This window comes from Anguilla rostrata, chromosome 2 (assembly GCF_018555375.3).
Source record: "Anguilla rostrata isolate EN2019 chromosome 2, ASM1855537v3, whole genome shotgun sequence".
Classification (NCBI taxonomy): domain Eukaryota; kingdom Metazoa; phylum Chordata; class Actinopteri; order Anguilliformes; family Anguillidae; genus Anguilla; species Anguilla rostrata.
In genome coordinates this window covers 10,908,502-10,933,972 of record NC_057934.1, presented here as the reverse complement: position 1 = coordinate 10,933,972, position 25,471 = coordinate 10,908,502, and the positions used below count along the sequence as shown (strand labels likewise).

Genomic DNA, 25,471 nt, shown 5'->3' with positions numbered 1-25,471 from the left:
CCAAGGGATCCTGGCCAACTCAATCTCAGCCTACCCCTGGCAGAATGACATTAATTATTCCCCGCTGCTGCAGACTCCCTGTCATGGATGACTAATGAGATACTGCTGCCCAGGCTAGCCTACGTCTGTGGCAAGTGCCGTTACCAGCCTAGCCACTTGGGAGCACAGAACTCAAACTGTTTCTGCAACAAACAAAAAAAACTGGCTGCAGTCTGTTTTTTGTTTGGAATACAATTAAAGTTTTCCACTCAAAGAAAGGTTTGTTTGTATCCGCAGGGGTAAAAACAATGACCGACTAATGTGTTTTTCAAAAAATTGCTTTTTCTTTCCATCTATGAAATCTGTTCAACTGCGCTTTCAATCAGCACTTATAATGAGTCTGCCATCTGTTCTGATGTCATTATTTGGACTAAGGTGTTGGGATGGGAATTTTAAGCCAGGGGTTGATTTTATAGGAATTCTCCAACCGACGACCAAGTAGTAACAGCATATCCCATTGCCATGGGATATGCTGCATTGGACACCAAGTGGACACAATTCCAGCCCTGAATTTCAGACTCTTACAATAGGCCTAGACGGCAACCTTAAAACTGCCTTACAGCCTGCACCAGAGAAGATTTAGTGTTTATACCTTGAAGATTACATCCAATATATTCACTTTTTAATTTAACTCAAAATGCTTTATTTTTACTGTAGGATTGATTTTCCCAGGATTTATTCTTTTTCTTCAGATTTAAGAATAAACAATGCAGTAAAATATTGTCAATTACGATGAGGTTAATGCAAACATTTCTCTTTTTACTTATTGGAAAATAAATGTCATGTAAATAGAAATTCAATAATAAGTTTGACTTTTGGAAATTTCTTTTTAAGAAAATAAATACATTTATTTTATTTGGACTTTGATGCACAAGACTTTCATAGCACAAGAAAAAAAAGAAAAAAAAGTTTTATAAGAGAAATTAAAAGAGAAAGGATTATCCAGGATTAGTCATTATTTAGTGGCACTTTGTGCATATTTTTGAGAAGGTACATGTTTATTGTTGTATTACAATAGAAGACGGAAATCAAGCAAACTTTGAGCAGGAATCTGCACAAGGTTCATTTTAAATTCGATCCTGAGGCACAGTATGTACTTATTAAATAGCATTAAAGGTGCAAGACACTTTTAAGGTAGTGATTAGCTTTTTGGAATTTGTATACCGTCCTTTTAAAAACCGTCTGTTCAGTGTAGATTGTGTATTCATTTTATGTTCATTACTGCAAAATAACAAGCTTCCCTTTTAACTGTACTGTATCATTGACACATTGACTTCAGATGGGTCTGCCCAACTTCTGGGGGTATACTTTTCCAAAAAAGCAATGTCAGGCACTTCTTCTGTTTAACTTTTTGGAAACTAAAATGAGAAATTAGCAGCACACAACACTGCTCCTCTCCTGAGTTGGGCCAGACTACTGAAGTACTGATGCTTTGATCCAGGGCAGGCTAAGCACAGCCTCAGCCATGTGCCTGTCAAAAAATATCTGACAGAGAGATAGGATCAGTGTGATTTATTAAAAACAGAACCATCAGGTGCAAAAAAAAAATGCAAACAATGTTTCACTATTGTCTGTTTGCCATTAATACACAGTGGAGCGACCTCATTCAGCTGATAGGATTTGACATTTATGTGAGGAAAATTGAGTTTGTATTTCCATTGCTAGTAAGTCTGAATGAAAGAAACTCAATGATTGACCCAGCACATATGGGCAGACAACACTTCCAATGGCAGCTTTTTGCATTTATTTCTGAGAACAAAAACATTTAATGGCTATTTTTTCAAATACTCAAAGTATAGTGAATGTTGCATATATAGGAGAAAGGACAGAGAGTGGATTATTGTATGATTCATGTACATAATATAATCACAATATTGAAAAAATGCTCAGTATGAATAGCAATACTGTTTACTGTGTCACGTGCATAATATGACTCATGCATAATATAATATATGTACAATATTTCTTTAATTTCATTATCAGAACTGTATTTTAAAACCTGCATGTTAGTGTGCCTAATTGTGTTGTTGTGTCAAGGCCATGCTTTTTTTCTTGTTTTTTTCTTTTCTGTATTCATTGCCGGAGCCTTGATGCATAGATACTGCAGACAATAATATTTTATGAGTTTTCTTATATCCATACCGTGCCCATATCCACACAGGTCCACAGAAATGAAAAAGAGAGACAAACCAGCACAATCAGAGACAAGCATATCAATCATGTCTGGCTGCAGATATTAATTTGTATTTTTTTTTTTAAGACAAAAGTGCTATCAACCTTGAGACTTTTTTTTACCAACAAGCTTGTGTGTTCTGATGCTGCTAAAATCTGGGTTTCACACAGATGATACACATTGCTGCCAAAAGCAATGTGCTCATCAGGCAGAGAGTGTTTTTAATAGACACAGTGGCTATGAATGTCTGCTTTTATCTCCACATGCAGTTTATTTATAGACTTTTCTAGAAGTGTTACATCAGACACGCATGCCTACCATGTAATGTTGTTGATGTACAATTACTGCTCATTTTGTTTCTTTAAAATGATTCTATATTGCAGTATATAATTGCAGTAATGGTCATAAATCAAGTGAGTTATGTCAGGATTATGTTTTACTGTAGGCTGTTGTTGATAACAACCAGCCTTGTGTTTTGTTTAGATTCAGACGATACTCTATTTGCTCCATTGTAATGACGCTGAAGATATAAATAGTTCCTATGCTGGAGAAATAAAAAAACCAATGCTGATGTAGCTTCAATGATGCACAGCATTTGCAAATAAGCAATTTGCATAGTAAAAAGCATAATACAGTAATCCGTTGGGATGAAACAGAAGGAAACTTGGCAAAATGTCAGCAACAGCAGTTGTAAGAACATATTCCTGAAAAACTGAATTTGAAACTTTTCTCTTTAAAAGAAAAATGTGTATGTGTGTATTTGTGTGTGTTTGTTTTTGTGTGTGAAAGTTTGGTACTGAACAGTTAATATTGCATTCTGAACCTTAGCATTCTATTTTAAGGTGTTTTCCTTTTTCATACAGTTGACACTCCAGGCCTGGACTGCCTATCCCTGTACCTGGAGATCAACCGTCCTGTAGATTTTCACTTCAACCCTAACAAAGCGCACCCCATTCAACAACTAGAGATATCATGGAACTGTAAATATATAGAATGGGGTGTGCCAAATTAGTGTTGAAATGAAAACCTACAGGACAGTTGATCTCCAGGAACAGGACTGGGCAGCCTTGCTCAAGGTTGTTATAATTTACTGTGAGGACCCCAAGACACAGACTATTGCATACCTTAAGGATCACACAAAGGAAAGGTAGATGGTAATATCAATATCAATGAAGTTACCCAAAGTAGAGTAAATTTAAATTATGTTAAATGTGGAATAGAGACAATATTTGCAAGAATTTGTTAACCCAAAATACAAGGAGAGATTTATGACTTTCAGAGTTCAACATTAATAGTATTTTGAGAGGGATTGGAGTATTTCAATTTTATTTTAGCAATTTCTCCAAGTGTACAATAAGAAAGTATACATATAATACAATTGCAGGAAAAGGTGGCTTAACTGCAGGAAAAAGTGGCTTAATATAATTAGATATTAAACAGCCATTTAATGAGATTCAGTACGTAAATGTGGAGGAATGGAGACTGACTCATTCGATTACTATGATATTTTTGATGAATGAATGCGTTAACTGGGTATTACCACTGTGGTAAGACACTGTCCAAAGGGTAGCACAGGTTCAACCTGGGTAGGTTGGTTTCATTTATTTAAACCACATTTTTAACGTTTAGATTAATAGCGCGTGGGCCCTTTAAGAAAAGTTACTTAGATAATAAGTCATAGAGCCACGCTGACTAGTTGATGTAGTAACTGGATTACGAAATAATTTTAACGATATTCCTTTCGAAGGCATTGAGATTACAGTGTAAATATTTTCATGCCCACTGAACTGCTTACTCAGCCAAAGCTTTGCTTGAACAAATAATCATCAGATACCATTGCATTTGTGCATATCCAATGTAGTTCATAAACACCACACTTTCTCCAAAGCCTGGTGTTATCACACACAGTTACTGGAGTAGTTGGTAATTGAAGGCTGCGCCCTAGTTTGTGTCCAATCAGAGTGTATCTGCCGGGGAATGAATAAAGCAGCAATGCGTAAACAAGCGCTGGAAACTCCTCCGCCCCTTCCTTCTATCATCTTTACAGAAGCTAGTTCCGTATTCTGTACTACTTTGCCACACATCATCCACTCGCCGTTACCAGCATAAGGTTACCAAATCGTGAATTTACATCTAATTCTCACGACCATGGCTCCGTGAGAACTGGAAGGTAGGCGAAGGGATGCGGTTTTATTACAAGTAGCCGCCGAGCAGCAGATGCGATTGCGTATCATTTTCACAAGGTACTAGTAAAGTTTGGCGTGGGATGGGAATGGTATCGTGTGTCATATATATCAAGTTGCTAGGCATGTGTCCGACCTTGTTCTATTCGATAGCGTGTAGCTATAGATACGGTGTATGAACTAGCTAGTCCTCGGAGAAATGCACTGGCTCGCTCCCCAGTCCTTTCGGAAAGTAATACTTTTGCGTATCGACAACTTGCGTTATAAGGCATTTGAAACGAATGTGATTGTAATGTCTCACAGTAACTAGCCGTATTCATACGTTTATCGTCCAGTAAACCTGTTTTAAGGGAGGTGACGCAAATTGTGACGCTTCTGACTTCCTGGTGATGATGAGGGACAGATACAGTACAGTCACTTAGGGCTAGCGAGCACGCTTTAGATTTACTTGCTGCGTATTGAGGATTTTTCTAGCAATCTAATCCTCGGCCGTTCTGTGACGTTTTTCCATTTCGATGCATCTCCATGTTTGTGAGCTGGATTGTTATTTCCTTTCGGTAGATCGTCACACTTTTGGTAGTATATATTGATCATTTGCATTTTAAAAGAACGGTTTCTTGGTTGAGACGCTGTAGCAGCTGTCCCGTAGTTAGTAGCCTATAACCAATACTGGGCCAAAATAAAATGCTACTGTAGCACTTAGGCGTGTTGCAACAGCCAGCCAATGTCAAAATGTAGCCAGTTAGGTTGCTTTGACCGGGCACCTGCGCATGTACATTGCACAGAAACTTGGATCTGGGTGGAAAGTCGACTGCGTTTTAAAATATTGACATGCTCTTCCGCGGAAGATGCATTTAACGAGTAATTAATACGTGCCGACAGTCGATTGTGTGAAAGTGTCCTAAAGTTCTAACTCTTAAAGTCACAAAACCCCAGTATGTAAGCGTGTGTGTTCAGGGATAGCGGGGGAGGGGCAGGAAAAGGGGGCGGGGTTGATCACTAACACAACATGCACCTGTAATATGTGAATTGCGATGCACATAGTTGGCTATATCCCATATGTATATACTGAATTTCACAAAATTACATCAACTAAGAAACAAGGACGACTCCTAAAATTAGATTATCTGCCTATTACTTCTCAGAGTAAATTAAATAGGAATAATATAGAATATACTGCATATTGAAATATTAAGAATAAGGCCTACTAACTATTTTCGGATTCATATTTCAGCAGTCCTTGCTTTCAAATTTATAGTGTTATGTTATGATTTAGCATTTTTAAAAGTCATATGAGTGCAACCTTCTAATAAGCCCTGCATGTTACTCTAGGTTACATGTTTGAATTTGGGAGGAATCATCTAATAATTATGTGTTTTCTCTTTGGCAGTTCCTTGTGACCATCCGTGTTAGAAGTTAAAATGAAGTACCCTCTGTGCTGCATGGACGTGAATGCGTTTTCCACGAGGTGAAGACAGGCTTGAAATGAAGCGGACGCAAGGGGAAGCCAAGAAGCGCGGGGCTGTGCAGACGCTTCTGTGAACCCAGTCCCACGCCCCCCCACACACACCCCCCTCCCCCCCTCCCTCCCCCCACACGCCCACCGTCACCCCATTCCTCCGTTCCGCCTGCCCTTCCCCTCCCCATCTTCCCCTCTTCTGCCGTGGCTGAAAATGGCTGCACAGAGGAAGCACCTGGTCAAAGATTTTAACCATTTCATCACCTGCTATGTGTGCAAGGGATACCTGATCAAGCCTACCACAGTGACAGAGTGCCTCCATACCTGTGAGTACCTCGCCCCTCTGGCTTGCTGCCTGTCCGAGATCTGTCAATCAAATTATTAAGCCACACGTCGATCAGACAGACAACACCTGTAATGGTCAATAAAAAAATACCCGGCGGGCATCCCTTTCCCATAATCAACTTGTACTGTAATTCAGTGGATATATGGGGTTTCCTAAAAATGGAAGCCAGGTGGTTAGAGCATCCCAGTCTTCTAAGATACCTCATTTCAGGATCACTTACAAACTTTGTCAACTCTTATTTTGACAGGGGCATCTGACACTTCAGGTTGTATCCCTGTACTCTTATACCATGCAGTCTCCTTTAAAAAATATTAAATATTCCTTTCTGCTATTCCTAATTAGCATATATTTTCCTTTATTTTAAAGAAACCAGTGCCTGTTTATTAATTTGTCACAGAGTACATATTGATTTTTCCTACAATTTCCTATCAAAGTTCAAATATTATGTTGAGGCACATTGCTCAGAAAATGCAACACACTAAGCATCTGTCCTTAGAAGGCTGTTCTGAGAGACAAACTGAGGTCTTGTCTTCTTTAACCCTTTAAGGTGTAAAATCACAAACATGTGATTAGAATGTTCTTAACTGAACATTCTAATACTGTTGTAAGTATGACTACTGGTAATTGAAATAAATGTAGTTATGGAACACTGACTTAGAATTTTGGAGAAAAACATTCCAAAAAAAACACACTCTTCAAAGAGTTAAATGTTTAGAGCTTGACAGCTGTTGGTAGCAGAGCTTTCTGGCCTAAATTTTTCCTGAGGTTTCCTGTCATCAGTACTCACAGAAAACATGAATCAAATGGAAATCCTGCGTTTATTTGGAACGGGCCTCTGCTTTCAAGCGTGCACTCCCATGAGCATTATGTGCTCGCGGATATCATAGGAGATTGCCACTGTGCACGAGTGGAACATCGGTTGCCGTGCCCCTTTTTAAATACGGTCTTCGCCGCTGCGTCGTCGCCCCGGCCGTTTATTTTTATTTGAATGACATGCTTGATGTAATGGCATGGCAGATGTGAACACTCACTCGCAGGGCAGGCAGATCTTCAGTTGTCAGGGTGAGCACAGTCATCTGTGAGTTCAGTAACCATGACAACAAATATCTCCTTCTGAATATGTTGTGTTCAATTCATTCATATATATATATATATATATATATATATATATATATTTAGCATATGGTATATGTTGCATATATTACCTACATGGAAAAACCTGCTTCTCAGTAATAACTTTGCATGTTGCCGTAATACCATTTTATTATGCTGTTATATTTAGTATCAATGGTAGCAAGTTCAGATTAACTATTTAAATACAGTCATTACTCAGCAGCGTGTGTTTTCCATGCTTAGTAAGTGCTGAACTGAAAGAGTCTGCAGTATATTAGCCTAACAGGAGGCTTTTAAGGGAATTTTGTAAACTAGCAAGGCAAGGTCTGTCTGATTGTGGGAAATATACTGATTAGTAAATTGCTTTGTGTGTAATTAAGACATCAACCATCTACCGTCTGAAACCTGTCTGCCTGAAAGGGAACCTGTTTTTCATTCTTGATTTTAAGCCAGTGTTTCAGCCTATAAGGAAATTAGCAAGAGCTACTACAGTTGCTGCTGCCGGTAGAGAGCTATGCATTGCATATCCCAACTTGTTGTATAGATATAGTACAATTTATATAGCTCCCAAGCTAATTTCCATGTTATGCGAGATGCTGCTTGTTGAAGGTAAGTGCATACTGGCGTTAAGACAGAGGAGAAGTGTAGGGAAGTAAATCAGCGATGACCCTTGGTGTGGGATCCCCCTGTAGGCCCCGATCCATTGATTGTAACTGTAGACCTCAGATTCATTTAATGAAGTCTTCTTGTATCGCAGCTGTTAATGAGAAGTAGCTGTGGGACTCCTGCATGAGCTGTCACGAATGGCATGCATTGAGAAATAGAATCTACATGGAAATACAGAGCGGAAGGTTGTACATTACAACTGATAATGTATAGTATTAGGCGGATTGCCCACTGCAATGATAAGTAATTTATGCACTTTTCATTGGGTATTTTTTGTATTAGCAGTGTGCATACATTAAGTTACAAAGGGAGTTAGTTGTTTTGCTTTGCTGATCATGCCACCGTTTTTGCCTTGCTTTTTTTTTTCTTTCCTGTGGTGATGCGTGTCAGGGTGTTCTCTATTCCGGAATTCCATCAGTGGAATCCTTAAGCACAGCTGAACCACATCCCAGCAGCCTCTCCATCACCTGACACTACATATCATGCTTTATGTGTGCTCATGTGTGGGGGGTCAGCGTGTCAGCCTGTGTTAAGGGCGGAACGCATCAGATCGTTTGTGGGGGGTGAACATGTAAGGTCATGTTTCGGAGCTGAAACACGTCAGGGTATGTGCGTGCGTGTGTGCGTGTCTGTGTGTTCGTGACTGTGTGTGTGTGTGTGCGTGCACGTGTGCCTCATCCTTTGCAGGACCTGTAGGTATGTGAATCCATCAATATACGGCCTCCCAGTGCGTGACATGTCAAGCACAATGCTTCCTGCTGTTCCTCCTACCCCCCGAATGTTGACTCCGCCCCCTTGCTGTGACCGAGCGTTAAGATTGGAGTGTTAAGCTGTCAATCCACAGCTTCTCTCCTTTCACAACAGAGTGAAATGTGAAGTAGTAACTGAACCGCTGAGTGCCTGTTATGGCTTAAGACACGTGTTTGTATGGGAATCAGCGTTTATCACTCAGGATCCAGAGATTTCAATGCAGAATTATATTGCTCAAGAAGCCCGCCTTCACAATTTTAATTTCAGTTAATGCGTTCTGCCATCATTGGCTGTATATTTGTAAGAATTCACAATTGTATGCTCTGGTTTTTAGACCTACATTTTTCAGAGCGTATTATTTGTAGGGATGTTTGTTGAATATTTCAGGCACCATTGTTTGTTGTGGGTTATATTTTGATCAGAGGCTATTTTCCTGAGACTTAGTGGACTGCTGGCTTTGACAGCAGTTCTCTGAGGGTTTCTGTGTGCTGGGTTGTATTGTGTAGGTCAGTCTACTCTATACTACGTATCTGTACGTGCCACGCATGCTTGAAAGTGGTGATAGCTGGAGGCAGGGACCTTGCCCTATATTTCCCTCCTCATAATGGGCCATCTCAGATATTGTTGACCTTGAAGGTTGCTGCATGTTGTTGTGACATCATATCCTGTCATAATATAGTCCTGCACGGTGACGGTGACATCAAATGTTGCAAATATTAACTGGGTATTGTATCTATAATTGCAAGACAACTTCACAGATTTTATTATTTTTTTGTGTGTGGTGATATTGCCAGTAATATTATGAAACAAATGAATGAAGCAAACCTTATGTTTATGGTTTGAGTCTTCTGTCATACAATGCTTGCTTTCCTCAGACTGAACTAACTTTAGTAGGGGGCTTATTTAGTAATGGAGTGCAGTGCAGTTAACAGGCAGTTTGCAGTCTGAGGAGCTACTAAATGTCAAGCCAGCTGTCACCTCAGCGGAATTGAAATGGGTTTTGACGGGAGGGAGAAAAAAGGTCAGGTGGTCCGAGTGCGGTCAGAGGTTTGTGATGCGTCGGCCGGGGGTTCGTGCGTCTGCGTGTTGGCGACCGCGGCGGTGGGCGGCGGGAATGCGATGCCACGCTCTGTGGCGTGGCCTGACCCCGCCCGGGCCCTATCTCCCAGGCCCTATCAGTGCTGACCCCCCCCCCAAAGCCCTACTGGAACTGTCATAGGGGGCCGTTTCAAAATCCCCTGCATTGCTGCCTGCCTGCCTGCCTGCCTGCCTGCCTAGCTTTTTCATCTGACAATCTTTGGGATTTTGCCCATCAGATCATAATGAAACTGCAGTGCATCAGGCATAATGTACTGCGTGGTGCAACTTTTCAGCTGCGCAGATGAGTTCCGTAATCGAGATAAAAATAAATGGTGTGTAATATGTGCAGAAATTAGCTTTTTTTTGTTCCAGCACACCGCTTTGAAGAGTGAATAAGAGAGGGATAGAGATAGTATGACGGAGAGAAGGAAAAGGCATTAATATCCTAACCGAATCACATTTATTTCTGTTACCAGTCAGAGAACTGAATAAGGTGTGTGTATTCATCACCTAAGTCACATCTTCCTGTTTGGGCAAACAACGGTAAAGTCTGAATATGAAATAAAGCCGGGTGATTTTAGAAAATAAGTGAATAATTTCTGAGCAAAGCCTTTTTTCTTATATGCTTGCTGGAAATGTTCGCACTGACTCAGGCGAATATATGGAACAGATTTAATGAAGCGGACAGTGTTGTCATCAAAAAACTGTAAAAGAAATTCAGGCACATATATTTCTGATAATGATATTAGGCATTTGTTCTTTTTTGGCTCTCATAAAGTCTTACATTTAAAAAAAAAAAAAAAATTATAATTAGATTTATATATCACAATTTTGTATGGGATTCATTTTCAAGAGCGGGGCCTATAAATTGTCTCTGAGTTGGAGTGCTGGGCTAGGATTAGTGTTTCCTTTTGGCTCGTGATGGATAATGTTTAGGCAGAGGGAACATGATCATAGATTAAAAGTCCTGCTCTGAATACAGTCTCTGGACATGCATGCCTTTTGCCAACTTAAAATCACGCTTTGTCTTGTGTCACGAGAGCATTATGTTTGGTCAGTGATTTTGGTTGCAAAAAATTAATACATTTTCTTCTCTTCCTTCCCCGCCAGTTTGTAAAAGCTGCATCGTCCAACACTTTGAAGACAGCAACGACTGTCCCAAATGCGGAATCCAAGTCCATGAAACAAACCCTCTAGAAATGTTGCGGTAAGACGTCTGATGAATTTTGGCCCTTGCGGAGGGGCAAGGGTGAAGTTAACCAGAGTTACTTACCTTCAGCATTGGCCATCCGCCGGATTAATCTTTGAGGATGTGGTTCTGTTGAAGCAAGACCTTTTGGGGATAATGGGGGACACAGAGCTCTGTGAAGTGACACAGCTAACAGAGCAGCCTGTGACATTTTGTTGGTGTCACATGTTTGAGAGAAATGCTCTATTTTTTCAGCATGCAATTTGCAGGTCAGAAAGGAGAGAAAATGAACAGGCAGCCTTTTAGTTTATAGGATTGTCTCTGTCTTCAAAATGCTCTGGTTAAGTTTGGTACCATAGAATTCTACTGTTCTACTAGGCCACCACTTTAATCCACTGAACGTGTTGTAGAGTACTCCGTACTCCATCTTGGCGAAAATGGTAATCACTGAAATGTGTGCATATGTAAATATTTCTTTTAGTGGAGATTCATCACATCTACAATTGACTGCTGACTGATTTAAAACGTGCTGTGGGATTTGAATGTTTCGACGTTTCATATTTTTATTTCTGGCTTTATTGCAATCCATTTAGCTTTGTAAGTGGAACTCATATCTTATTAAAAATTGAAGAATGTTTCAAATTAATAGCGTGACTCCAGCAATAGATAAGGCTCTGGCCTTTGTACCGCTGGACCGGTGCTGATATGGGGCCTGACAAATCAAGGTTTATGGCATCGATGTCAGTTGTCTGCTTGATTTGTGGGGGAGTCAGTGCTGCAGACATGAAGCTGGGGTGGAGATTTCCTGTCAGCAGCTGAGCTGCATGCTTCAGCCAAGTTCTCACTTTGAGCCCCCCCCGCCCCCCAACCCCCGCCCCCCCCACAGTCCCCACCTATCCAGTCCTAACGTCTCTCCAGCTCACATGAGCAGTGACTCTCCACCGGTGACTTTAAATATCCAGGGTGGTGCTGAGTGTTTAGCCTGCACAGTACTCTAAGGTGACGTTTATTGTATCGGGAATGTACAGTGTAGGGAGAGATAAACATGAATGGCAGTGGCTCAGCAAAAAATGAATCTCTGTGCCCAGTGTCAGCAACATACAGTGTACAGTAAAGGGTAGATCTAATCTCTTCACACTTCCCACTTGGAAACTGGTCACGCAGAAAATCAAAAAAGCATGTCATATGACTTTGGATCTACAGTAGCTTGTAAGGCTACGTCGCAGACATTTTGCTTCTACAGAGTTGTTATCTTGTGGTGTCAGATTTTGAAAAAGGTATCAAGATCACGTGAGTTTGTTCCACATTATTTGTGAATCTCTACATGTGTCATTATTAGAAGGCAGAGTGTAAAAATGTTCCACGTGCCATCAGTTACAGTCACATTTAGCTTATTTTCTCGCCTTATTTGTTGGTTCATTTATTTATATGTCTCTAAAATTGTCAGAGACAATCTCTTATCTTTGGGTTTGTAGTTCCTGTTCCTGAATTTCCTGTGTAGTTCCTGTGTCCAGTCCTTTGCAAAGCCATGTTGACCCCTGTTCTTTTGTAGGTTGGATAACACCTTGGAAGAAATCATTTTCAAGCTTGTGCCTGGACTTAGAGAAAGTAAGCAGCTCAGATTATGTATATTTTTATTGATTATTATATACAAATAATTGTGAATCTTTTAAGGCTATAATATAAAAGCGTTCTAATGATTAAAAGGCTTGCATGTGTCCGTGCATTCATGTATATCTAGCAATATGGGCTTTCATGGATTTATAAATAATGTTATTTTAAAACTTAATTTCACTGACCTTCATGTAGTTAATGCAGATAGTAATGAAGTTCATTGTCTTCATTAAATTACAAGAGGACACCATTGGCTTCTGTAATCCCATCATTCTCCTTGTACTCTGCATAGTACAGAAGTTGCAATTTCCAGTGTCTGTGAACACGAGTTGTATAATATTCTCATAATGAAATGAGCTTTCTTCCAGAGTGGCAGTTAACCAGCATTACGCATTCAGAAAATGCCAGTCCTAATTGACAGTTACAAAATCATTGAGAAAATCTACATGATTATGATCAAAATATCGGAGGTGGCATATGTTATACCCTTGGGTGCACATGAGTTTAAATTAACAAGGTGTGCTCTGTACAAAATGACCTTGGCTACATTAAGGACTGTGTCTCAGAGAGAGAATGAGGGTGTATTTATGTGAAAATCATTCCCAGAATCTGTCTTAAGAATTGCTACGTGATGGCAGGTACAGGGCTTGGTTAGTCTGCCAGGAACCCGCGGTTGATGCAGAGCAACCTCATGCTGAAGTGAATCATTGCCTTTGAATCATCCTCTGCATATATTATCACTACATTCGTTCAAAAGACTCTTTTTGAACATGTCACCTGTAATTCAGAAAATGTAAAAGTAAAATCAAATCATTGATTTGTTCAGTAAAGTTATTCAGTAAAAAGCAATTAGAAAACAGTCATAATAAATAAATACACTGATTTAATTTCAAGTTTCACCATGTGTTATGTTGGTTTGTGCTGTATTACTCAAAACTGTGTATGTAAATCTGATTAGATCACACACACATACACATGACGCATAGATACATGAACAGTTTCTGATTGAGCAGCTCTCCCAATTTTGTGATCTTGATTTTTTTTTTTATAACTACGTCCATGTCAATATCTCCGTGTTTTGTTTTTGTTTGACTAGAGGAGGAACAACAGGAGATCGAGTTCTGGAAGAAGAACAAGTCAAAAGACAATGGTGAAGGTAAACTGCAATTGTACAATGTCACACTATCACAAACCACTTCTCTAAACATGCACAGCCTGTCATCCAAATATGACGTAATTTTGAGAAACATGAAGGGGAGGACCATACCCATAGAACAATGACTGCCTCTTCCATGAATTGTGTTCTTGGGTATTCAGACCACTGTGTCCTTGACAGTGTCCTTATTCAATGTAAGTGAAGAGCGACCTCCATGAATCAACAGGGCTTTTCTGGGTCTTTGTCAACGTGACATGCTTCACCCACTGAGCTCTCTGTCTATGTGTGTCATCATTTATATATTAATGGTGAGATCACAGCAGTGCTTTGTGGCCAGTGCATGGGCCACTTTTAAACACCACCAAACCCTCTCTGGAAATGACATCACATCCAGTCACTTTCTCTTCTGGTCACTAGTTTTGTTTTCGTCAAGCCGTTTCATGCACATTTTGAAGTTTTGTCTGGGAAAACCTGAATGGAAACACCAAATAGATTTATTTTTAAAATCCCAAACATCGGGATAAAATTGTTTACACTCACTGCAAGTTGATTTGAGGTTATTTAATAAAGAGGGTATTTGATAAATAGCGATGGGAGTGGCATTTGCAAATAAAAGTTGAATGTAGTTTTGGGCATCCTTAAGTTTTGCACCAAAAACTCCATAAAATTTGTGTGCACCACGACCTCTCTGAACTTTTTTACACGGCTTTGTGCCCATGTGTACAGCACCTATCATGGTCGGACGGCCGTTGCGTCTGACATTAAAATAATGGCACTTGCATTTCCATGTCATCTGGAAATAAGAAATATGGCTGGGGGTAGCTTGCAGGAAAGTGTTATTATTACTTCCCCGTTGGCAAGCATTTCTTGAAAACTGGGGTGTTTTTGACGACGTAATCTTGTAAAATCCACACGCAGATTATTTATTCATTGAAAAGGAGTTTATGAACGAACCTGATTCACATTTTTGGATTGTCGAATTTTCAATAATTTGCAGTTTGCGTAAAATTTGAATGGGAACGTAGCTACTTTTTCAGCTTCTGTAGGGTCTGTAGGGTCTCCGTTCTCTCCTAGCAGTCGGGGCCTGTACAGTTCAAAACGGACCCTCCTGTTTTCGCCAGGGAAAGGGGGGGTAGACAGCGGCATTTCCCTCTGCCCAATAAGCCGGGTATACAGCCTCTCCTCAGCTGTCACTGACCAGCCCCGCTCGACGGTAATCGCCTGTCAGGATCTTTATGGACGCGGGGGCTGTCGGTGGCGCGGAGAGATGGAAGGCGGAGGTGCAAATGAACCGCGTTTCAGGTGAAAAGGGATGAAAAGCCCCTCGGCGGGAAGCGCGATAAGGCAGGAGACAAAAGCAGCGCGGCGGCCTCTCCCTTCTGACTCACGGGGCTCTCTGTGGGCGATGCCGTAGGTGGCGGTTGAGTCACGATAGGCGGCGGGAGGGAGGGAGAGAACGCGCGCCGCCATTCGATAATGGAGGGGCTCCCGGAGAGGGGAGGGCTGATTTAATCAGCGGGAATCCGTCTGAACGGAGACGGCCGCGGCGGCGGCGCCCCGGCTGCTCGCCGTGATTGATCGACCGGCCCGGCGGACGGCATCCCAAACTCTCACGCAATCCCATTCCCGTCTCCTAATGAAGAAAAATGCATTTTTTGGAATGGTACCGAGGTATTTTATTAAGATTATGGCAGCGGGGCACACATTTTGGGTACAGGCCATTTCTGAAATTAACTTTTATATCCTTCATTTGGAGGTCATGCGCAATTCTCATATGAAAAATACATTTTTTAGAAAAGATCCTCACAGGTCTAGATGTTAAGTGTATATTAGCTGTGCATTTACGTGGGGTTTGTGCCTGAAGATTTATCAGGATTACTATACCTGTGCGAAGCACGGATTTTGCTTAACAATGTTTAAAAATATGTGAAAGTGAACACTAGTTTTTCCAGTCTCCTTGGCACTTGCTCCCCATCCCCACTAAAAGGACCACAATGGAAATACTCCTTTGGCTTTATTGTGTTTAGTGTGTGGGACATCTCTGGTCAGTGGGTTCATCTGTATTTAAAATAGAATAGTAGAATTCCAATCAATCAATCAGTCAGTCAGTCTTAAGACAGTATCTCAGGCTAAACTGCCCATATCCCTGATCTGCATGTGATTAGCTGGTCCAAGTTCTCGGCCAATGGCATTGCCTTTGAAATGGAACACCTGGCCACATCTGGCCTTAAACGGCTGGAGCGTGAGCTGCACGGAAAGGAGAAAAGTTAATCTGCCGCATCTAAATGCCACACGAGTTAATGGTCTGACGTTCTCAAGATGAATGATCATTTGATGTGACACCAATTGGAAATGATTACAAATAAAGCAAAAAAACTGATCCTTTCATTGTTAGAACTATTTCTGCTGTATTGGAGTTCACATGTTTCTTAAGACTTTAACACTCCTTGACTACTGGGAGAAAGTTCCTGTAACCTGTCAATTGCGAAGTTTATACTCTTAATTTTATCTAATAAATTCCTGACGACATCATTGTCTTTTATAAATACCTCCAGGTCTTTTAAGCCCTATTTGTTGTATAGGACTTAAAATACCTGGAGGCCTAGCAGATTTATACATAAACCCCATTGTCCTGTATCTGGGAAGTTAAAGAAGGTTTTCAGTGTGTACACGTTTCCATGTTCCATTGTTACATTCTGCCAGGTTCAAGGATTAAGCCTTGCTGTGTGCCACAAGTGTAGTTCTGATGTGCTGTTGAGGGATGCTGAACAGGAGATTGCGTGGGCTTGTTTTGGGAAGGTTTAGTGAGCATTCTTGCTATTTCCTTTAAGTCATTGACATGCAGGAGTTTACGAGACAAATCATGTGTGTGTGACCATAAAAAGGCAGAAGCTCCAGTCTTAGGTGGTTGTGTTTTCATTCTATCTCAGCTTTCAGTATATTGCAGGAAATGTTTGATGGTAAAACAAAACTATTATCAGTATTTGTAACTCATAATACCCCAATAGAATAAATGGACGACTAAACCGTACCAACTGAAACCCGTAGGTTTGGTCACTGGCATCGCCCGGGGAGTGGTGGCGTGTCGTGTGGCGTTTTGCTTGTGGGAAGTGCAATGCTAGCATTGTCTTTTGACAGAGGATGGCCCCAGATCCAAGAAGCCCAGGATGGATGATGAAGATGAGGAAGGTGGAGACCAGGACTACCACAGGAGCGACCCCCAGATAGCCATCTGTCTGGACTGCCTCCGTAACAACGGGCAGATGGGGGAGAACATAGTGAAGGTCAGCCTTGACCTCTCCTTCTCCCTCCCCTCTTCCATTTCTCTGCTTCCACCTTTTCTTCTTCTCATCCCGTTTCACTTCCCTTCATCTTTTCACCTCTCTCGACTCCTTTCCTTTCTCTTTTTTATTTCAAAACATTTCTGCTTTAATTTTATCAATCATCATCATCATCATAGTATTATTATTATTATTATTATTATCATCAATACTAACTAAATGGTGAGAGTATATCCAGGGAATGTTTTTATTTGTGTAATCAGAAATTATTCCAGCTGGAAGCAAAGGTGTGAATTAAATGATGAGTGAATTGCACAGAAATACATTTCTATCCCCCCCCTCTTATTTATTTTCCCTTACCATTTTGTCGCCTTCTCTCTTCCCTCCTCTCCCCCCGGCCTTCAGCTCTCCCCCTTTCTCTCCCATCTTCCCTCTGTTTCTCATCCCACTTCACTCCCTCTTTCATCCACACATCCCTGCCCTCATCTCTTCAAGTGGATGGAACCTCAAAAACACTGCTGGCTTAATGCGTCTTTCTTTCCTTATGTACAATAAAGCTAATGTTCCAGCTTTCAAGTGAGGAAAAAACATATGGCGTTAAGTATTTATTTTGCAGAACTCCTACTGTGTAAAGAGGGATATTCAAGTAGACGCTCACCGCTGTCAGCTGGATTTAATGCATTTCTACACCAATTTGCTGCTCATTTCCATTAATACATGGCCACCTTGTTATAAACCCTGTAGCTGGGATCCATAATTAGGAAACTCTATAGTTTCCCTTGTATTCACAAAAGGTTCTAATGGTTTATAATGGAGTGGCCACGCTCACCATGTTTTGCCTCTTTACAAAAGGTCACACGGTGTCAGAGGAGTACAGTGCATTCTTGGTAAAACCATGAAAGCATGCTGGAAATCCCAAGGTGAAAGAACCTTACATTAATGCAAATGAGCGGTGCATATAAGAGAGTCTGAACTGATGTAATCCTGTTTTAATACCCACTTCCAGGGCTTAATGAAGAAATTTATACGCTGCTCGACTCGGGTGACCGTCGGAACCATCAAGAAGTTTCTTAGTTTGAAGTTAAAGCTTCCAAGCTCTTACGAGGTGAGCTAGAAATGGATTCAACCTGCAAAATGGATGTAACCTTTGCATCCCTTATAATATTACACATTAAGAAAGCTGTTGAAGTTGTGCTTTTGTGAAGCAATTCTCTTTGTTGGCTTTATCCTTTGTATACAGCCTCTGTGTTCTATAGTCCTTGCCGTGTTGCCTGTCAGTCCCAGGTCAATGCTGAGTTTTTGCACTTTTTGGTCCATTTTAGCTTTGAAATCACATGTTGAGTGAACAGCATTTAGAGCCATTTCAGGTCTTACCAAAGGATGGTGTGTAGATGGATGATGGATGAATGGATGATTGATAGATAGATAGATAGATGGATGGATGGATAGATAGATAGATAGATAGGAAGAAAGGCTTAAACTCTTATGAATCGGGAGTGCCTTTTCCTCCCTTGAGATATGGCTAGTCTTTGGCTGTGACTGGCTGCCTCCGTTAGTAGACATGTGCCGGTTCAGCCGTGACAAGCCCTCACTGTTCTGCTCCATCCCCCCCCCCGAGGCCTCCCCCGCAGTCACAGTCAGCAGCTGCTTGTCTCTCTCCACAGCTGGATGTTCTATGCAATGGGGAAATCATGGGGAAGGACCACACCATGGAATTCATCTACATGACCAGGTGGAGACTTCGGGGTGAAAACGTAAGCTGCCGAGGGTTGTTCACCATCCCTGAACTGCTCTCCGCTCAAACGGACTCTGTTGCTGAACAGCAGAGCTACTCTCTCTGTGTCTCTGACCCTCTGTCTCTCTCAGTCCCTCTCAGTCTCTCTCTCTCCCTCACTCACACAAGACTCATCACTTGGCTTCAAGATGATTACCCCTATTAGCCTCCGTAATGTGATGGAAGCTATCACCTGTAATAGGACCCCTGAAGCAGGTTAGGCTCGGGAGAAACCTCATTTTCGGCCACCTGTATTACCTGTTGAGTCATCGATTAAGACCTTGCATTAGCTTTAAGGCAATGTTGGGCAGTTAGATCACAAGACATGTGTTTGAGTTTCCTTGAATGAAGGAAGACAAAACGATGAGAAAATTACATTTGTAAGGAAGCTGTTTCAGGAATAGGTGCCCGAGGGGTCCGTTAATACTTAGGCCTGGACTGGCTTTTTGGTTTAAGCCATAGTGCACTTCTGTGTGAGGGCTTCTTTGAAGGCCTTCTCCATAGTTTCTCCCTCTTCCATTTCAGAGCTGTAGCTCAGCCGGCTGTGAAATTGTCTGCCATTTGTGAGCCAATGAAAAATGGATGAACTGTTTTTTAGTTTTTTTTTTTGTTGCCAGATCATCTTTCTGTAAGAAAACAGAAAGCAACCTAGGACACACCCTGGGCTTCCCAACCTTATGGAAAATCAGATATTCCTTACTCGCCCTCTCTTCCTTGGGCCACAACAAAACAGAAAGCAATGGTATCTGCGACCGTAGGCTGAGAGGAACAAAACACAAATCACTTTTTTTTTGGTGATTCTCTTAATACCCTGTGGAAACTGGATTAGTCATGCTAGCTGAAGTCATACAATTGGAAAATTGTCAGTGTCTGAACTTATCTTGTCCATTAATCAAACAAACTGCTTTTATAAGTCACAGGAATCTTCTCGTATGCCTTATGTGTCTAAATACTACATTTGGATAATGTTTAATTAATGCTAGTGTGTTTCAAACAATATCCATTGCCGTTGACAACACCTCCCTATGTGACATTTCGCATGTGCCGCTTTTCAGTGCGAGAAAACGTGGCTCTCATTTTTACTTCTCTCTCGTTGTGATATTGGTGGCTTTCACAAAAGCTGATTGTTGCCATTGTGACATTTTATCAGCGACGGTGGAAGTGTTGAAATGCAATCAGCGAGCTGAATGAGAATGGCGAACTCTGTGACTGGAAAACCGGAGTGTCATTGATATGCCTTTATAGTCAGAGAAAGCAGAGCTGCAGAGCCTTTCCCAGGTTATAATGTGCTGTTTTGTGGCGTATTCTTTCTTTCTGTTTGTGCGCCCAGCTGTTTGAAACTCCAGAAAGCGTAATTGCGATTGACTCCACACCGAATAATTCTGGTAAAGCGCAGTCAGCTTTCAGGGGATCAAGAGAAATTGAACACAGTAAACAAAACTCTCAAACAGATCCACTTCCTCATTTTATTTATTTATTTTTGCCTCACCCAGAATAGGTCTGCCTTGTTGTTTCTATTTCCAGAGGACAACCTTGGTTAAACCACTGACTTATTTTTTTTTTTTTACACACTTGTAACGCCACACTTGACCTCGAGAGCCCTCTCAGTGGGATGCCTTGTCGCTAATTCAGGCGAAACGACCGTCCCCTTAAAACGACCCGGTCCGGTTTTCACAGCAAGGGGGTCAGAGGTCGCGCCAAGAGAGCGCGCGGTGTCGACCCTGAAGAGACAGGCACGGAGAACTCTGAGGACCCCGGACAGCTGTCACGACAGGGGAGGTCGTCTTCAAAAACGCAGTCACCTGACCGTCCCCCCCGTTCCCCCCACAGCCCTGGCTGCAGGGAGCAGGCCCTCCTCTGTGACTGGCCCGGCTAGCCGAAAAGCGGCCCTTGTCCTTGTTTGCCCTGCGCCGCGGCTGGATCCTCTGCATGGGAATTACTTCATCCCTTTCTGAGCACATTGTGTCAGGCGCTTGTGCATTATTTCATTCACTCTGAGTGGCGGTTGGGTCTGATCAGCTCAGCACTAAATGTCTTCATCCTCCGGCAGAGAAATGGCTTTCGGTATTTTATTTTTTTGACGGGCACTTTGGATGACAAAAACATGCTGCTGTGAAAATATTTTCAAAAATATTTATATTCTTTTTTTTATTGAATGTCCCTTGTAGTGTTGGTTTCAGTTTAGTAGAATATATGGTTCTTGAGATTAAGACCAGAGATTTTTGGACAGGAGACAAAAATGAATTGCTAGGCCTTAGGAGGATAAGTACTTCCTTTGGAGGATGTGTAGTTTGTATTTTGCCGTAATGGCAATGACAAAAAGCTTCACCATGCACATTTCGCATAATGCTTGGCAAGGTGAAAAGAAACAAAATGAACAACCTTGACCAAAATCAAATCCATTTTAAAGCAGGGCATTGGGTAACTGTACCCAACACATCGCAGTACAATATTCAGTACTCATGGTAGAACATAGATCTGTGTGGGATCGCCTTTGAAAAGTCTTTTTTCCCAAGTGATGTGGGTCACGGCAAGATGGCTTCTCGAACTGATGATACGCTCCCAGAAGAAATGGCATATACCGAGCTGCTGCATGATCTTGCGCCTTGTCACGACTTCTGTGTAAATATCCTGTCATTGGCAGCTAAAAATAGGGGGCTGCTTGGCCCAGGACTGCCTTTGAATGCAGGCTGTGAGCCTTTCAACCTGAGCGAAACCGCAGGTGCTCTTTTCCCTCTCCCTGTGTTCACATCTGCCGATGAGTCACTCACTTTCACTGCTGCTTCTTGGACCTGGAAGCCATTCCGTTTCTTACGTGAGCCGTGCGCTGTTGAAGAAGGAGTACTTCCGAATTACGTGTGGGTCTTTTAGCCTTTGGTTACACCTTTCTGTTGTGAAACATGCTTACATACAGTGCCGTGCATAAGTGTTTGGACAGTTACACAGTTTTTTCTGCTTTCGCACTGTACTCAAGCACTTTGGATTTGAAGTGAAAAAATGAATATGAGGGCTAAAGTGTAGAATTTGAGGGCATTCACATCCATATCGGATGAACCATGTAGGCCGTTTTATACACAGTCGTAATGTAACACGTGAACTAAACGAGAGAGGAAAAATGAAACACATAATGTATCCTTCCTCGACATACCTGCACTGATCAAATGTCCATGCACATTCCAATATAATTCACTAGCAAGAAATGTGGTGCATGTATTATTTAGCTTAATCTGTGGTGCAAGAGCTGATTTGTTAATGATTATCTTTCCAAAGTTGTGAAAATTGTCGTCTGGCCTGCAAATTAGCTAAGAGAGTCAGGAGGCAGACTTTTCGGAAATCTACGGTTGTTTAATTGGATGAATCACACCGTGCTTGCATTCTACTTCACAGCTCCGCTAATGCTAGCAGGTTGGGGGAAAAAAAACTGAGTTTTTGAAATGCTGTTAATAAAAGTGTATAAACAAAAGGTCAAACAGAGTCACATCATGAACAATAAGCACTGGATATTGTAACTGCCTCAAGTACAAAATGTGAACTTTCGAGGCTTTGGGGAAGCATAGCTGCTTAATTACTGTGGTGAAAAGCACAGGTATAACCACGATAATGAGAATGATCTCATCCTCACAGATGGTAGTAGATCTGCATGATGTAACGGTGTAAACTTAATGGTCCTGAGTTGGGTGTGAGTCGTGTCTTCCATCCATTTTCAAGCTTCTGAAAATTCTTGACTGTTAGGGGTAACTTGCTTAGTTTGTTCTGTTCTATGTTGCTGTTACAAACACCCTTTATACAGTATTTAAGGCTTTTGCTTAAAGAGACTACAAGGCATTACAGATACTGAGGAATATAAAAGAGCAGAAGACTGACGCCAGAATCATCTGAAGTCAAGGGCAATGCAGCTTTCATTTGACATTTCAATGAAACTCTCAGTGTTTCACAGTAAGTTTCGCAGAAAGGATGGTACATTTTTTACTTGGAATTGAACTCGGAAAGTGTAACCAAATCTGATTAATGCAGCAAATGTGTTTGTATGCTGAGATTGGTTGATGCAGTACAGGTGCGGTTTTTTGTCTTCACAGGCTTATCCCATGGTGCTGGAGTATCGGCCACGGATCGACTTCGGTTAAATGTGGAGAGGCCCAGGCAGAACGTACCTGCTGTAACTCCAACCCATCGACAGATCGCACAATGAATGGACCTGCCTGGTATAGGGTGGAACAAACTCTTTCTTCCAGTTCTCTTCAGATCCACGTCCGCATGCAGTCACAACTCCCTTTTGGCCTTATCTTCATTTTTATTTGTGTTCTTTAGTAGTCATGCATTTCTTCTCTCTCTCTGTCTGTCTTTCAGTTTCTTTCTGTCTTTCTCTATCTCTCTCTCTCTGACTTTCAGTTTCTCTCTCTCTCTCTCTCTCTGCCATCCCACACACACACAGTAGTTGTCTGAGGACATCCTTTCAGCAGTGACAGTTCTTTTTAAGTGTGGTGACTGCATCCTGTGAGTTCACAACATCCCTTGCTGATCCAAAGGGAGAGAGACTTCCATCTCACAAAACAGGTTGACGCTGGGTTGACACATCACCTTCGGCTGAGTTTTTTTTCCCGTAGTGTGATCCACACTGCAGAAACTGGGGACGGAGGACTCCGAAGGTAACGACTCAGAATCTGTCCTTGTTTGTTAGGGATATTGTTGAGTTCGTAGTGCTTCAGATCCTTGAGATTAATTTCTTTCACAACTTGTGAGAGTATGATAGATTCAGTTCCTCATGAAATTGACTCTTAATGGTACAGTAGTGCGCAAGGTTTAATGATTGCACTCTTAACCACTACTTTAATCACTTTTCCTGTAAGATATTTTATAATGACGACAAGTGCAGGTGTTCTGCAGCCATACGTTGCATAAAACCTGCATGAGAATTGAGACTATGTTTCAGATTAACGGTAAAAGGGTATTTTAAAGGTATAAAACTGGGAATACAGAAGACACGTGTTTCTGTAATTATATCTACGTCCAAAGGAAAATGCGCATTTATTATTACCAATAGAAAAACTCTGACTCACCCCAATCACTGGAACAGTGAACAGTCCTACCCAAGGAAAAGGGACCAGTAACATTAGACCTGTACAGGCTGAACAAAATCAAGACTGAATCAATCAATGTTCATTTAAACACTTTGTGGTAGAATCTAATAACAGTCTCTTAGTGGAGGCCTTTCCCAGCATGCCTCTGAAGTGCAATGCTGCACGTGATTGGATGATTGAGCAGTGCCACGGGCTTTACTTGCAGCTTCATCCCCCTCTACTGCCCCATCTGTTAGACACTGTAGATAACTGAAAAAGTATTGCACCAATTGCACACATAGCATGTCATTGGTACGTTTTGCCTCAAAAGAAGGGTAAGAGGAGCTTGGTGGGACATGGGTGACCAGTTGTGTCTGTTTGTAACACCTCTTTTGTACATGATTTAATTTTTATATGTTATTGTAGTCATACTCAATGCAATGGAAGTCAAGTAAGCAACACTGAAGTAAGTTTGTTTTTTAAGAAAAAGAAGAAAAAAAAAACCAAAACAAAAAAAACAAGGAAGCTGTCCCAAATGTTGGCAATGGCTAATTCCCTGTACATGTACGTTTACCCAACTGGGACTTTAAGGTTTACTTGTAGGTGCTGGAGATTTGTATGGACTTTCTGTTTGGTTCTGCTCTTGTGACGATCCAGCTAGCCCCTCCTCGAGCTCAAAGTGCCGTATTGACGCTGGTGCCATGGCTGGCCCCTCTCTGACTCACAGTGGTTCCCCTCAGTACCTCTCAGCCCCGTCTGTTTAGCGTGATGGCGAAGGATCAACGGACGCCGCAACGCTCGCGTGGTATTTTTATTCCGCCCAATGCCGCGTGAGTCATCCAGCTCGGCCTCTTCCGCGAGACGTGTTTTAGTCATGGCATGACCGGGAAGAGGCCCGTCTTCCTTTTCCGATTGGCGGCGTAGGGGAGGGGCGGAGTTACCGGAGGGCTCGCGTCCGCCGCCGAATGCACCTCCAGCAGAAAAAAATGCCTCCCAGGTAAACCTGCCACGCCACGAAGTCGTGGCTCCGACCGTCTCAGACCGTTGCCTAAATACAGAAACTCTGCACTGATGGTAATTATGCATTTCTGATGGCTTGACTCACTCTCTGGCAAGGACGAGCGAGAGCGTTCTAGAGAGCAGCTCTGCCCTGCTCCCCGGCCAGACTGCAATATGATTACCCAGGCGGCTTCTCCTGACAATCTCTTGAACTGGTAATAGCTTTTTTGGCACTAGGCGGAGGAATATTGATGGGTTTTAGTCAGATGGATCTGAATGTGAAACTCTTTGTTTCGTGGACAGTGTGTACGCCTTGGCATCTGAGAACGTAGACTGTGAGGGTGACCTACATTTGCGTGGATTTCATCAGATGCCTGTTATTAATTAACCTCATCTCTCTCTTGAAATGTTTTTTTAAAGCGATACCCCTGTTTTCTTCCCCCCGCTGTGATTGTGTAGCTGCGAAAGGGTTCGCTATTTTATTTTAAATATATTCATATCAGTGCATAATTATAATGACTGTAAAATATGCCCAGTGAACTATGGGTAAATACATTATTTAAGATTTATAGATGAATCCGAGATCATAAGT

At 41.7% G+C, this 25,471-nt stretch overlaps 1 protein-coding gene across 4 annotated transcripts; it reads left to right on the top strand.

Annotated features, from left to right (window-relative positions):
• The first annotated feature begins 4,185 nt into the window (after positions 1–4,185).
• On the top strand, positions 4,186–24,401 carry pcgf5b (polycomb group ring finger 5b). Of its 4 annotated transcripts, none has more exons than XM_064319610.1 (9): positions 4,186–4,382; positions 5,786–6,180; positions 10,920–11,016; positions 12,551–12,606; positions 13,709–13,768; positions 16,907–17,052; positions 18,056–18,154; positions 18,714–18,803; positions 22,900–24,401. In XM_064319610.1, the coding sequence occupies exons 2-9, from the start codon at positions 6,069–6,071 to the stop codon at positions 22,945–22,947; spliced, it is 708 nt and encodes a 235-aa protein (XP_064175680.1). In that variant the 5' UTR covers positions 4,186–4,382; positions 5,786–6,068; the 3' UTR covers positions 22,948–24,401. The 4 variants fall into 4 exon arrangements, with proteins under 4 accessions (XP_064175680.1, XP_064175686.1, XP_064175694.1 ...); XM_064319616.1 differs by having other exon boundaries at positions 4,186–4,455; XM_064319624.1 differs by lacking the exon at positions 4,186–4,382 and adding an exon at positions 4,822–4,926.
• The last annotated feature ends 1,070 nt before the right edge of the window (positions 24,402–25,471 follow it).